This window comes from Balaenoptera borealis (genome assembly GCF_965194805.1).
Source record: "Balaenoptera borealis genome assembly, chromosome: 2".
Taxonomy (NCBI): domain Eukaryota; kingdom Metazoa; phylum Chordata; class Mammalia; order Artiodactyla; family Balaenopteridae; genus Balaenoptera; species Balaenoptera borealis.
In genome coordinates this window covers 66,962,512-66,976,906 of record NC_138867.1, presented here as the reverse complement: position 1 = coordinate 66,976,906, position 14,395 = coordinate 66,962,512, and the positions used below count along the sequence as shown (strand labels likewise).

Here is a 14,395-nt window from a genome sequence, read left to right as displayed (position 1 = left end):
CAAAAATATTCCCCATTCCTATATCAAACAGATATGTATACGTGTTTGGTCACCTTGTGAGATTCTATAAAGTGTCTCTGAAAGATGATGGCATGTATGTTCTAAATTATGACCAGTGAAACATTCGTATCCCATAACATGTAGGCACATGTTGAGGAAAGAGCTTTCAAGGTTAAACACAGGAAATGCTAGGTGAGAGGCAAAAAAAGAAAGAAAGGGGGACTGGAGACAAGACGGCAGAGTAGAAGGACTTGAGCTCATCTCCTCTTACGAAAACACCAAAATCACAACCAACTGCTGAACAACCATCAACAACAACAACAAAAGACGGGAAATGCTAGGTTAATCAAAGTCACCAAGTGAAGCAATCTTCCTTAAGAGCGCGTCTTCATGGAAACTTCAATATGCAGATTTATACCGTGAATGTCCAAGAGGACACGGTGTGCAGTCTTTCTCAAACACAGGACCCCTTTTCTGGAAATATTATAAGCATTTACACAGAGCAAAAGTGTTCCATAGAACACAGCTTAGCAAAGACTGCCCTGGCACATCCTTCCGGTTTTTCAAGAAATGTTAATGACACGGCTGCTTATCGCCACTAAAAGCGTTGCTCCTATAGGAAAAGAAACATTATATTTTTATAAGAAAAAATTTTTTAATGCCTTCAAATTGCTTCCCACCCCTGGAGCAGTTCCTAACTCCTTGGATAAGCCAATGTTGGCAGATGCATTATTCCATACATAAACACAAAAAAATGCAGGCCTATGTTGATTGTCTGCTAGGGAATTCAGCTAACAGAGAATTTTTAGTTACAGTTGAATGATAAGTGTGACTCAGTTGTAAGGAGCTATACAGAAAATAACTTCAAACTAGAGCCTCAGTTTTGGAGCTTTAAACATATTTTATTCTTTGCTCAGAGGAAAGAGGTATCCCATTCTCAGGTTCATGTATTTTCTAGGTCGCTAAAGGAAGAAGGAAAAAGTATAGTTGCTTTGGTAGAAACTAAAGAAAGCATTGCTACAGGATCCCATCATAACATCACTGACTTTTCAGTGTAATTAGATAAATGTGGCATTTCATGTGTCACAATACTGGGCACACAGTAGCCCCTTGATAACTTACACGTTGAATGAATAAATTATATGGAGCTAATCTGAAGTGCTGAACCTATGACATTCCAAAGTGCTATCCATACCTACCTTATATCAATACCTCTGGGATTTTCAGCATCACCAAACTTCAGAGACAATCTTAGAAAACAGAAACACAGTCCATCAAAATAGGAATAACCCTTACTCCACACTATACTCAAATATTACCTCCAAATGGATCACAGGTCTAAATGTAACAACTAAAACTATAAAACACATAGAAGAAACATAAAATAACATTTGTGCAATCTTGGGGTAAGAAACAGCTTCTTGAAAAAATGTAAAAGTATGAACTATAAAAGAAAAAACGGATAAATTGCACTTTATCAAATTTTAAAAACTTTTGCTCTTCAAAAGATACTGTTAAGAAAATGAAAAAGGCAAGTCACAGAATGGGAGAAAATATTCACAACACATATACACAAAGAATTTGTATCTGAAATACAGAAATAGCACAAACAACTCAATAATAAGGAGACAACCCAACTTTAAAGTGTTCAAAAGACATGCACGTCACAAAGGAAGATATACAAATAACCAGTAAGTACATATAAAGGTGTCAATATCATTAGTCATCAAGCAAATATAAAATAAAACCACAATAAGATGCCATGGTACAGTAATCGGTATGGTTAAAACTTTTTTCAAAAAAAAAAACACTCTTAAGCTTTTAGTATCTATATTTATTCACATTTTCTGGAACATTAACACAAGATTTCCTGGAGACGAGATAGATTATCACTAACCCAGAGCAATAACCACATTGGTTCCCCTTTTAGCCCAATTCTTCCCCTGCTGAAAGCCAGATGCCATCCTGCACCTACTGGGATTTACAACACAGGTAAGGAACACTAAAATTATGAACCTGGGAGCTCATAGAGGAGACAGTGGTTCCTCCTTCAACTCCTGAGAGAAGGAGAAAGACATTTGCTTCCTTAGTGTCAGAAATTTTCCTTGGAAAAATAAAAGTGTATGAGTTTTATTAGCCTTTGGATGGGAGCAAACAGCTCACCATAAAGGAAACAAATGGGTGCATGTCTAATACCCATGTAGGTAAATAAAGTCTCCAAGGAGACGATAAGAAGCTTCTCTGGGTTTCTAAGCCCTGGAATATCTCGATGGTACTGAGCTTCATTACTCCTTGACATGTAATCACATTCCTCTGAGGAGGTACATCTCTTACTAACTCCAAGACTTATCTTGTAACCCAGGTCCGAGCAAAATTTGTTTAGAAATTGCTAACCATACAGAAACATAATAATATTTTCTCTGTAGTCCCACACTGATCATACCTAATGTTGGTAAGGATGTGAAGTAGCTGGAACTCTCATACAACGCTGGTAGAAAGGTAAACGCTACAACCACGTTAAAAAACCATTTGGCAGTTTCTTAATAAGCTAAACATACACATACCATATGATCTAGCCATTCCAGTCCTAGGTATTCACCTAAGAGAAATGAAAATATATGTTCCTATAAAGACTTGTACATGAATATTTACAGCAACTTTATTTGGAAAGTTATCTAAAAACTGGAGGAAAAAACAAATTTCCATCAAGATAAATAAGTTGTGATATATCCATACAAAGGAATACTTACTACTCATCAGTAAAAAGAAATACACCTTTGACACATGCAACAATGTAGAAGAATATCAAAATCATTACTAAGTGAAGGAAGCTAAACTAAAAAAGAGTGTACACTATACGATTATAGTTATATAAAATTCTAGAAAATGCAAACTAATCTATAACAATAGGAAGCAGAACAGTGGTTACCTAGAAAGGTGGGAATGGCAGAGGGATGGATTACAAAGGGGCATAAGGAAACTTCTGAGTGTGATGAAAATGTTTGCTGTCTTGCTTGTGATGACGGTTTCACAGGTATAAACGTATGTCAAAACTGACCAAACTGTATACCTGAAATATGTGCAGTTTATTATATTTCATTTAAATTTCAATAAGGTTGAAAAATAAGAATGATGAAAAGCTAAATACAATTGAAATGGGAAAATGTGAGAAATTTAAATATATAAAGGATGATGCTGATATGTGACATTATGTCTTGAAGTTATAACACCTCAGTATACATTATAAAAACAAAAAAGCCAAAGTAGATGGTTATAAAATGTCCAATTACAAATTTGAAAAAAATCACACAAATATAATCTCATCAATTTGGTCCCACTTATCAAGAAATAGAAATGTCAGTGACTGAGCTCGTTTATCTTCCTACTACTTATGGAGAAAGGGAAGGAGTATTTACAAAATTAACCATATTAATAAGATCGCTAAAAGAAATATCTTTATTTCCTAACATCATAAGCTTAGATACCTTAGAAGCGCTCATTTACAAACACTTTATAAGCTAATTTACTCGGTAAAGCAAGTTTTCAGGAGGATTTTTCTCTAACAATATTCTGATAATCTGTTAGAAATTACTGAAAATACTTTAAAGAAATGAAGTGCATTTCTTGGATTGTACTTTATAAATTTGACTGGTCACTTACTCTAACAGAAGTTCTCTAGTTCTTCCAAGGAATCAGAATAGCTTAGTTACTCACAAATTGGGTCTCCGGCTAATGAACTAAAGCTCCAAGCAAAGCCACGCTGTGCCCACCCGAATCTCTGGTGGAGCAGCTCAATGGCCTCCATGCTTCTGATGCCCCAAGAGCTTTCTCCAGCAGTCCTGGTTTCAATGAAAGCTGTTAACGTGCTCTGCTGTGGAGTAAAGAACATGAGGCCCAATTTCAACAAAGCAAATTCAGCAATCATTCAGTGAGATTTTTTTATGTGCCAAGCACTGCACCACATGCTGCACCATAAAGGGGAAATACAACCTAGGGAGTCACTCAAAAAAGAGCTTCACTTACTCTTCCAAGCGCCCTACCCTCCCATGTTTAAAACAGATTCTGAATTCTTGAGACTTTAATTGCCTAAATTCAAAATACACACAGATGCTGGGACTATGCTCTGTTTGTAAGGCTTTCACTACTTAAAAAGACTTCTGTAGCAAATCTGTCTGCCAACAATTTGCCTTTCCCTGAACATTTTGTTTCCAAGCACTAAAATATGGTCATTTTTTTTTTAAATCTGTGCTTTTGACCTTACATGGTTATGTCTTAGCTTGGGTTTGTTCTTTCCGCAACTCCCTTTCTGGTTCTTGAATGTAAGATTTCCTTGCCAGCACAACAAAGGCATCTCACTAATCTATGCAATTCACAGGAGTCAGGGACAGTCTCAGCAGCTGGTCCTTGAACGCCTCACATCCTCATGCCCTTGAAGCCTCCCCCTCATGCCCTTGGGTGGGCTCTCCAGGATGCCTGCACACTCACCTGAGCAGGACTCCAAAAGGTGGATGATACACGCTCAGAACTCACCCACTAGAATTCTTGGGCAGTGACAAAGAAAAATAAAAAATCATTAATTTGTGTATTATGAAAACCAAAGGTTCCTTAGGCCTCTCTACCAGGTAACTAGACACTGTTTTACTCTAGTTGTCATTAGTATCTTATACTTTGAGTAGCACTTGGCAAAGTTCTCATGCATACATTTCCTCATTTGATTTTCACACCCCAATGAGATAGGGCCAAGAGAGAGGAGGGAAAATGGCATTGTTAAAGATGTTTTAGACCCCAGCTCTATTACCATACAGGCTGTATGATCTTAGCAAGTTTCCTAACCTCACGAGCTTTGATTTCCTCACCTGAAACACTGATGATAACTGTACCTGTGACTCAGGGACTTACTCGCAATAGCATTGTGAGGAATAACAGAGTGGCTCCTGTTTATAAAGTCACAGAGCTCACTGGCAGAACTGGGCCTAGAAGCTAAGTTTTCATTCTTTCTGTCTCTAGGTTCCCAGCGATAATCAAGGTTTCTCAAGTCCAGCAAAAAGCTGTGGTGCCCTCATCTTCCCCACAAATTCCCTGGGGTCAGGATAAATGGAATCAAGCAGGGCCAGTCAGCCATGGACAGGCAAGACTATCCCCAGGCAATCAGCCTCTCTCCCCGCAGCTGACCACAAATAAAGAGCACTGTAGGGAATTAATTAGAGGCTGAGGAAAAAGTCCTGAGCTCTCAGCAATGCTGGAGTCTCTTTGATAGTTATGCTGTAACAGAATAAACAAATCCGGGAGGACTCTGGATTTTGCTTACAATTCCCTAGCTCTCTGATAAGAGATAGTCATTCTGAATAGCAAGATACTTACTAAAACTTGTAATGTAACTTGTAAGCATACATGAATATAATCCATTTTTTACCCATCATCAAGAATTTTTAAATGAGAAGTAAAGTTCAGAAATAAAAAAGTGTTTCCACCAAAGTATATAAGAATAATACAGAGAAACACACACACACACACAAACACAGAGCATGCTATGGTTTATACAAAGCATTCTGCCCATCTAAACCAGGCCAGAACAAATGCAGAGCATCTTCCAAAAGCCTCCATTATGCCAACAAATGTTGAAAGCAAGGAGCTTTATAGAAAGCAAGTGGGACATGCCAGACTTCCTCCCTCTGGACCAAAACAAATACAAGCAAAAAATATTTGCTTGGATGGCTGAAAAGCAGAGAAAGGCACTGGAAATCGACTTCCTCTTCGAAAGGGATAGTTGTTTAATCTGCTTATCTCAAGTCAAAAATAATTATTCTAATCATTTTTTACATGTCCTAAAGAATTCTCTGAAATTTGGCCATTCAAAGGTACCCTTGCACATTTGCAAACAGGCAATGTTCCATAACTTCAGAACACTTCCTAGAATCAAATATCTGCCCTGGCTAGATGGAGTCAGCTTTCTTTGTTTCACCCACTAGAATATGTATGACTCTGCTCACCGATAGGCAATTTCCTTCCTGCTGGGACAAAAGTAGTTTGACACCTCACATTTGGAGTTGACACAGAGCCTGGAATCCTTTCTCTTTTTCAGAACGAGTTTGGGAAACTTCATTTTCAGAATCCTGAACTTCCACAAAGTATTATAACAATTAGCTAAAGTGTTCAGAAGGAAATTCCTGGGGAAAAAAATAAGAAATAAAAAAAATTAATTTCTGACTTGACTTGTTCTTTCATTTTAGACGTTAGACATTTCCTCAGAAATGTATGTCAGGGTCATGTACAAAGGAGCCTACTTCTACTTTCTGAAATGACAGAAAACTGGACCACCCAGTTAATAGGCTACACTCGCCCTATGGGTTTGCTCCAGCAAAGCAGTCAACTTACATGGCACTTCCTTCACTGTAATTTGAGTTGCCAGCGCCCACTATTGCCTTCTGGCCAATGGCTTCATCTGTAAGGTCCAGCCGGGTCTGATTCTTAAATTTAATTGTTATTCTTTTGGCCCAAAAGAGAATGCAGGGAATTCCATCCACGGAGACATTAACCGGGCTATGATGGCTGAATGTATTCCAAGGTTCTTTTTCTAAATCTTTGTCTGCTCAGATTGTAGTTGAGAGCCTAATTAACCAAACAAATGAAATTTAAGATATGAATTTGTATCCATGGTACAAAAGGCTTCTTGGAAGTAAAAGAGCCAATTCGAAACCTGTTGAAACTCTACTAGCTCCAGAGTCCATGCTATTGTGGGGAAAAGATGGGTGGACCTATCAAGCCTAAAAATGATAGGTGTACCTGAAAGGCACATGAACCCAGTTCCACAAAGCACCAAAAATGTAAAGGAACAAATTATAAAAACAAACAAACCAAAAACCAACTTTGAAAGTAATAATATTAGCAATAATGACTTTAAAAAGTCACCAGTCACCATGCTGGGGGAGGAAGAGGGGATAAATAGGTGGAGTGCACCAGATTTTTAGGGCCGTGAAACTACTAGTCTGTATAATACTGTAATAGTAGATAGATATCATTATACATTTGTTAAAACTCATAAAATGTGCGACACGAAGAATGAATGCTAATGTAAACTATGGACTTTAGTTAATAATGTATCTAGTGGATTATCAGTTTTAACAAATGCATCACACTAATGAAAGATTTTAAATACAGGGGAAATTAGCAGGGGTGGAGGCTGCAGACTGGAGAGGTATATGGGAATATTCTGTACTTGTGGTCAATTTTTTCTGTAAACGTAAAACTACTAAAAAAAAAAGTCTATTAAATTTTTTAAAAAATCCACCATGCCTTGAAACTAATGGTGGTAATCTTTTCAAAAAATAATATAAGAACCCAAATAATTCAGAACTTTAAATAAATTCATTAATATGTTAAACAAAGAAAACAAGAGGTTTCTGAAAATCAAGCGTAATTCCCCAGACCATTAATGTCCAACAGAACTTCCTGTGATATTGGCTATTATGCACTGGAAATGTAGCCAGTACAATTGAGGAGCTTAATTTTTAATTTTACTTAACATTATCCAATTTGAATTTAAATTTAAATAGCGGCATGTGGCTAGTGTCTACTGTCTTGGAGAGTGTAGTTCCAAGGTCATTTAATATACATAAACTAGCAAGGTATTCTAACCTTATTCTACATCTTATGAAACCTTTGCAGATTTCCAGGAAGCCCAAGACAATGCACTTCAGCATGTCATGTCACTCTGGAGATCATAAAGGCAGGTCTCTATCCGAAAGAAGATCCACTTATCTAGAGCAACTATTCCATACCAATTACTCCAGTGTAAACAGAGATAAAAGAGAAATTGAACAGGCAGCAGCAACCCAAGTTTACCAGTAACCAAAGATAAACTGTTACTATAGTGATCCTATCTGGAAAGCAACAAAAGTAAAACTGAATATTGTAATGAAAATACTGTATATGACAGCAAGTGAAACTTTACTGTTTTCTCAACTATAAGATTACCATAATACATTTCCTCACCCAAAGTTCAAGAATGTTAGTTATTAATAGAATTATAACATATTTTCACAGTGGCTCTGACCTGATTGAAATGTGTTTACTTTTTTTTATGATACAATCTGGTTTCCTAACATGTTCATACCTGTGTGATTGGTATTGTCAAATCCTGCACTGGTTTCATACCTCCATTATTCTGTTGATCTGTCAAATAAAATGATATGAGTACAAAGGCTAAGTGTCATATATTTATTAATGTAATTGAGTGACAATAATATGCTAAGCACAGGCTTAAGTCTCTTTTGGCTCATAATTTAGAATACTGTAGTTTAAGAGATTTTCACATCAGACTGCTGGTGCCAGTACTGGTGTTCAGGGAAGCCCATCACAGACAGAACCCTCCCTCAACCCCCCAAGGAATCATAAGGGAAATTACAAGTCTTACCATTGTTCATAACCACTTCTTTATTTGAAGATGTTGGAGAGCTGAAACTAGAAGAAACAAAAATAAAAAGATGCTGAACAAATATCTACATTTTAGATTTTATATGTAATTTTAAAGACATTTTGGTTTATTACATCTCAGAGTAGAGGAGCAGAACCTTAGCCTGTCAAAACTGTTCACTTTTGAATAGTGAATTTCTGATTTAAAAAGTAATACTATATATGTTCTTCAAAGACAATAAGGAAAAGACTGAAAACTTTAAAGTAGAAAAAATGTTTAAATATCAACCCTAATGTTCATTCATTGAATAAACAATCTACTCTGAGAGTTTACTATGTGCCAAGCAGTATGCTAGACACTGAGGTTTAACCAAAAATAAATAATAACCAAATAATAAATCAAATAACCAAATAATAAAACATAATAAAATATTTTACAGTGAAATTTTATTCCACATTGTACTGTCAACATATTAAAGCAAAAGTATTCAACCCTTTTTATTTAAAAAAAAGACAGACTCTATTGCCAAAAAGGTATTTCTGAAAATTATGAAGATATAAATTATAATAATATATCCTTCCAGCGTTTCACTCTACATACATGCATACACACCCTACACACAAATATAATTTATTTTTTATATCATTTAAACAGATTTTTATAAACACCCTGTTTTAAAGCATGTAATATTTTTACTTAAAAATATATCACAAATATTTTCCCACGTTATTACATATTTTTCTGACATAATTTTGAATTACATGTGGTATTACATCATACAAATGTATTAATTTATTTAACTAAAAACCTACTAAGTATTTAAGTTGTTTCCAATTAATAAACAATACTACATTGAACATTATCATGGATTATTTGTTCATACTCCTGAGAAGTTCCTTAAGATAAATTCCTAGAAGTGAAATTGCTATGTTAGAAGATATATACATCTTTTTATCGTGGAATATTGCAAACATATACAAATTTAAACAGAAAAATATAAGCTCCTTCACCCTCCCCAAGTACCTGTGCCCATCATCCAGCTTTAGTAATTATCAAGTCATAACCAATCTTGTTTTACCTATGTGCCCACCCACTTCCCCACTCTGGTATTATTATGAAGAAAATATCAGAAATTATATCTATTTAGGTATGTATTTCTAAAAGATAAGGACTTTAAAAAGTAACAGCCCAATTATATCTAGAAAATATTAATAATTCTTTAATATTAAATACCACATCAGTTTAAATCTCCAATTGTGTCATGTCATAAAAATTTTTAGTTTATTGCATATTTTTAATTTTTCATAAGTTGTACCTGTAATATATGAGAATGCAGATCAAATTCTATATTTAGAGACTCCTATCCAAGACCTATATATATAACTATCATATAAACTCAACATTTTTACAATTAGAGAAATATATGTATTACACATTATTATCTATATGCAAAACATAATTTTGGATAAAGAGTTACTAAATCTATATTATAGTGAAATGCTTTAGAATTAATTATATGGAACCAATTACAAATTAAATGCACCATTCTCCTTGTAATACAACCTCTAACAGCTAGTGAGAAGTTCTTAAGATGATAAATTGATAACTATAATGTCTACTAGATGCTGTTAATAAATTCATATATGCATGCAATTATTTTTTCACTTTATCAGCTCTATTGACATATAATTTAAATACAATAAACTGCATTAATCCATTCAATGTGTACAATTTGATGGATTTGGGCATAGACATATACCTATGACACACTGCCACAATAAAGATACAGAATATTTACATCCCACAGAAGTTTCCTCATGCACTTTTGCAGTGAAGAGATGTTTCCTCCACCTCAGCCACAGGCAACTACAGACTTACTTTCTGTCACTTTAGACTAGTTTGTATCTTCTCCAATTATAAATAGAAGCATATATATTCTTTGGTGCTTGGATTCTTTCAGATTTATGATGACTAAAATTCACTGATGTTGTTACATGTATCAATATTTCATTCCTTTTTATTACTGAGAAATATTTCATTGTATGGATATACCACATTTTGTCTATGAACCCATTGATGGACATTTATGGGGTTTTGTGGAATATGTTTTTGTTTCTCTTGAATACATACCCAAAGTAGAATGGTTGAGTCATAATGTATAAGTTTGTTTAACTTTTAAACTGCCAATCAGTTTCAGCATGTGAGCTTTCCTGTAGCTCCACATTCTTATAACATTTGGTATTGTCAGTCTGCTTAATTGTAGCCATTCTAATGTGTGTGGGTTGCTATCTCATTGTAGTTTTAATTTTCATTTCCCTGATGACTAATGATGCTGAGCATCTTTTCTTGTGTCTAATGGCCATTCATATATTTTCTTTTGTAAAGTGTGTGTTTAAAACTTTTTCCAATTTTTAAAAATAAGTTCATGGTCCTCTTACGAGTTGAAAGAATTCTTTGTATGTTCTAGATACAAGTTCTCTGTCAGATATATGCATTGAAAATCATTTTTTCCATTCTATGTCTTTTTCATTTTCTTAATGGTGACTTTCAAAAAGCAAAAGTTTTAACTTTCAAAAGTCTAATGAATTTGTTTTTCTTTTATTGTCCATTTTTTTGTGTCTAAAAGAAATATTTCCTAACATAAGGTCACAAAGATTTTTTCTTGCATTTTATCTAGAAGTTTTAAAGTTTCAGCATTTACATTTAGCTATGTGAGGATCAATTTTGAGTTGATATTTGTGAGATAAGGTACGTGTAACATTTTGAAGACTGGAAGAAAGAAAATATCCTATAAGCTTCCAGAAATAAAAAACAAGAATCATACAAGGATTCAGAAAATGTATTTCTTACACCCTTTCAAAAGCTAATGGAGGACATGCTCCACCAAAGTAAGGGATAAAACCAAGAAAGAGGAAAGCACAGGTTCTAATAAACAGTGGATCAAACTCAGAAGAACAATGAAGAGAAACCTAAGGATGACTACTGCACATCAGACCTAGAGAGAATCAATCCAGATCGGAGTAACAGGACAAAAGGGCTCTGAAGAAGGGAAACCTAGAGGGAGATCTCTACGCAAAAGGAGGATCTGAGAGACCATGTTTTATGTTAAATACTCTGTTGATAATAAAAGGAAGTTGTTACACAAAATCTAAAATGTATAAATTGAGAAATCATCTGCATATATCATTTAAATAATAATATTTAATACATACAGTGGTGGACTGTATGATTGTTCCCAACTAACTCCCTAGGAACAGCAATCCCAGAGATGAATATATCCTTGTCTTTGGCCATATTCCTTGTAGTACCTCCCTGTGGGGGGAATATTTCCTGCCCCATCATCAGGCTTGGCTATATGTCTTGGAATATGGGCCAATGGAATATGAGTGGAAGCAATAATGTGCCAGTTCCACAGAAGCTTTAAGAGACGTTACATGCGTCTGCCACCCCTTGCCCTTTTCTCTTTGACATGATAATGGCATGTCCAAATAGAGGCTGCTCTTTCAAGTCTGGGTCTTGAAATGAGAAGACATGGGAAACAGAGCTGGAGCAGGGCCATGGCAGCCCACCTGTAGCTGTCAACATGTAACAGGAGTGAGAAATAAATGTTTGAGATTGTAAGATTCTGGAATTTTGGAGTTGTTTGTTACTAGAGAAAAGCTGACGAAATAGGAGACAGTTTTTTAATAATTTATTATGTGTCTTGGTACCATTTGATTGTTTTAACCATGTATATGTATTACTTTGATAAATTTTTCTAATTTATTCTTTTTTAAAAGGTGTCTTACTTTAAAAATTTATAAATTAGCATTCTGATTTATACTATGTCTCTTGTGAGTAGGGTTAGCATTAATCAGTCCTCTGAATCAAATCACACCTAGGAGCACTAAGAAATTAAATTTCCTGAGCAGCAAGCATGAGGCTCCAATCAAAATAATCATACAACCACAACAGAGATATGCTTTAGCCAAAAGATCTCTACCTACCTAAACTCCAAATTCTATAGTACAAGTTAAATAGTAACTGAATATATGAAAGAAACACTAATACCCCAGAAATATTTCTTGAAAAGTTTCAAGCTTTCTAATATCACCATATACAAATAGATTTTTAAATTTTTTTAATTTGAACTTTATCCAAAAATCATAATTCATGATACAAAGTTAAGGATTCAATTTTAAAATGTTTTAATGAACAAAAACAGAAAATTGAGATATATTTTACCTAAATAAGATAATAAGATATCAAGTCATTTGAAAATATCTAGTCAGCAAAGGAGTTTAATGTTTACTGAATAAAAGTATATGAATAAATGAATGAGTTATTGTATCATTAATATGTTTGGCTTGAGACTCTACTAATTAAAATTTTCCACGTGTTCACTAATGAAAAGCTTTTAGCACACAAAATAGGCTTATTTTCATTTCAATGAATCTATGGACATACAATAATGCTGCTATACTTCTTTTTCAAATAAACTCTAATTTGGATAGGCCTTGCCCACACCCATAAGCCTAAACTAATGAGGTTTTAAAGGAAGCCATAATCTCAACCAAAGACAAAATACTGTACACATGAATTTTCACATCACTACATGATCTCTGAACTAAAGTAGAACTAAAGGATTATCTGGTTAAAATTATCCATGTGAATAAACTAAGAAACACTGATTTTTAATGTAAAAAAAGTAAACCTACATTAGCACTAAAATATTCAGACCCTTTTCCAGTAAAAGGGAACTCTGCAATACATGAAAAGTAATCAAGAGCCCTAGGCTTGCAGTGGCTGGTGAAATATTTTTGATTTACCAGGTGTTCCATCATGAGTCTCCCAAGTATGCCTTCATGAAGATGAAGGTGAAGTAGCTCCTTCATGGCTCTGCTCAGGGTGAAGATCAGGTTCCTACCAAGGCCTACAAGACCCTGAAAGGCCTCAGCCTGCTAGCTGTGCTCATTTCGCCTCCGCCCCTCTCTCCTCCAGCTACACCAGCGTTCTTTAGTTTAGTTCCCTGAATGCTTCATGTTCCCTTCTTCCCTCATAAGAGTCTTAGCACCTGCTGTCCCCTCTACCTGGAATGTTCTCCATCCTGCCCTTCCCCCTACCTCCTTGTCATGTCCTCCATATTCTCCAGATCACAGCTCAAATATAACTTCCTCAGAAACACTGTCCCTAACTTTTCAGACTAGTTCAGATCCCCCTATTATATGTGTTCACAGTCTACCATACTTTTCTTTCAAAGCACATTTCACAGTTTATTTGTAATATCATTCATTTGATTAATGAGCACCTCTGCTCTAGATTTAAAGGTCCATGAGAGCAGAGACTATATCTGTTTTGCTCACCATTGTACAACCAGCACCTAGCACTGTGCCTATTTAAAAGTATCAAGTATTAAAAATATGTGTTACATGCATAAATGAACTAACAATTTAATGAACGAACAAACTCTGAAAGGCAAGTTGGAAATGGGAGATCACGGGGGGTGCTGTGTGAGAGGGAAAAGATTTCCTTTTTGTTTAAGTATAAACCCAATTTGAGGAAGGAATATGTAAATGAAGAGTGATGACCCCTACTTTCTCTAAGCTTAGGTAACATGTATCAGGCTTAAAATACAATCACCCTTCCTAGAGACTTAAGAACCTTGAATTACTCATAGAATTGAAATATATTTTAAATTCCAGATCTATGATTTGAAAGAACATTCATAAAACAGCAACTGTTGTTTCCTTCATAATGAATTAATATGACATATTATTAGATTCAAATGATCATTGATTTGTATGATTTCTAGGGTCTCTTCTGGAGCTAAAATTATTTAAACCCATTAATCTTGCTTCAAAAACAGAATTGGGATTTTTACAGTTCTTGGTGTATATTTTACCAGTGTAATATACAAATCAGTCATTTCTGTATAAACCAGGTGAGGAAACATTACTAAGCTTTAACCACCTAAGGAGTATAGGTCATTTATTACTTGAAAGT

General features: G+C 34.9%; 2 protein-coding genes across 2 annotated transcripts in view; both read right to left on the bottom strand.

The window, feature by feature from the left end:
- The window catches only part of ATG10 (autophagy related 10), a 302,871-nt gene that overhangs the window by 27,779 nt on the left and 260,697 nt on the right, over positions 1 to 14,395 (bottom strand). The window contains exons 11-13 of the mRNA XM_082378458.1: positions 8,414 to 8,454; positions 8,114 to 8,172; positions 1,200 to 4,541 (exon numbers count right to left, since the gene is read on the bottom strand). The gene's annotated coding sequence lies outside the window, so the exon portion shown is untranslated. The remainder of the gene's footprint in view (positions 1 to 1,199; positions 4,542 to 8,113; positions 8,173 to 8,413; positions 8,455 to 14,395) is intronic.
- The window catches only part of LOC309623065 (V-type proton ATPase subunit S1-like protein), a gene marked incomplete at its 3' end in the record, with an annotated part of 35,563 nt that overhangs the window by 9,544 nt on the left and 11,624 nt on the right, over positions 1 to 14,395 (bottom strand). The window contains 2 exon segments of the mRNA XM_082379599.1: positions 1,200 to 1,250; positions 6,376 to 6,586. Coding sequence (XP_082235725.1) covers positions 1,200 to 1,250; positions 6,376 to 6,586 — 262 coding nt within the window.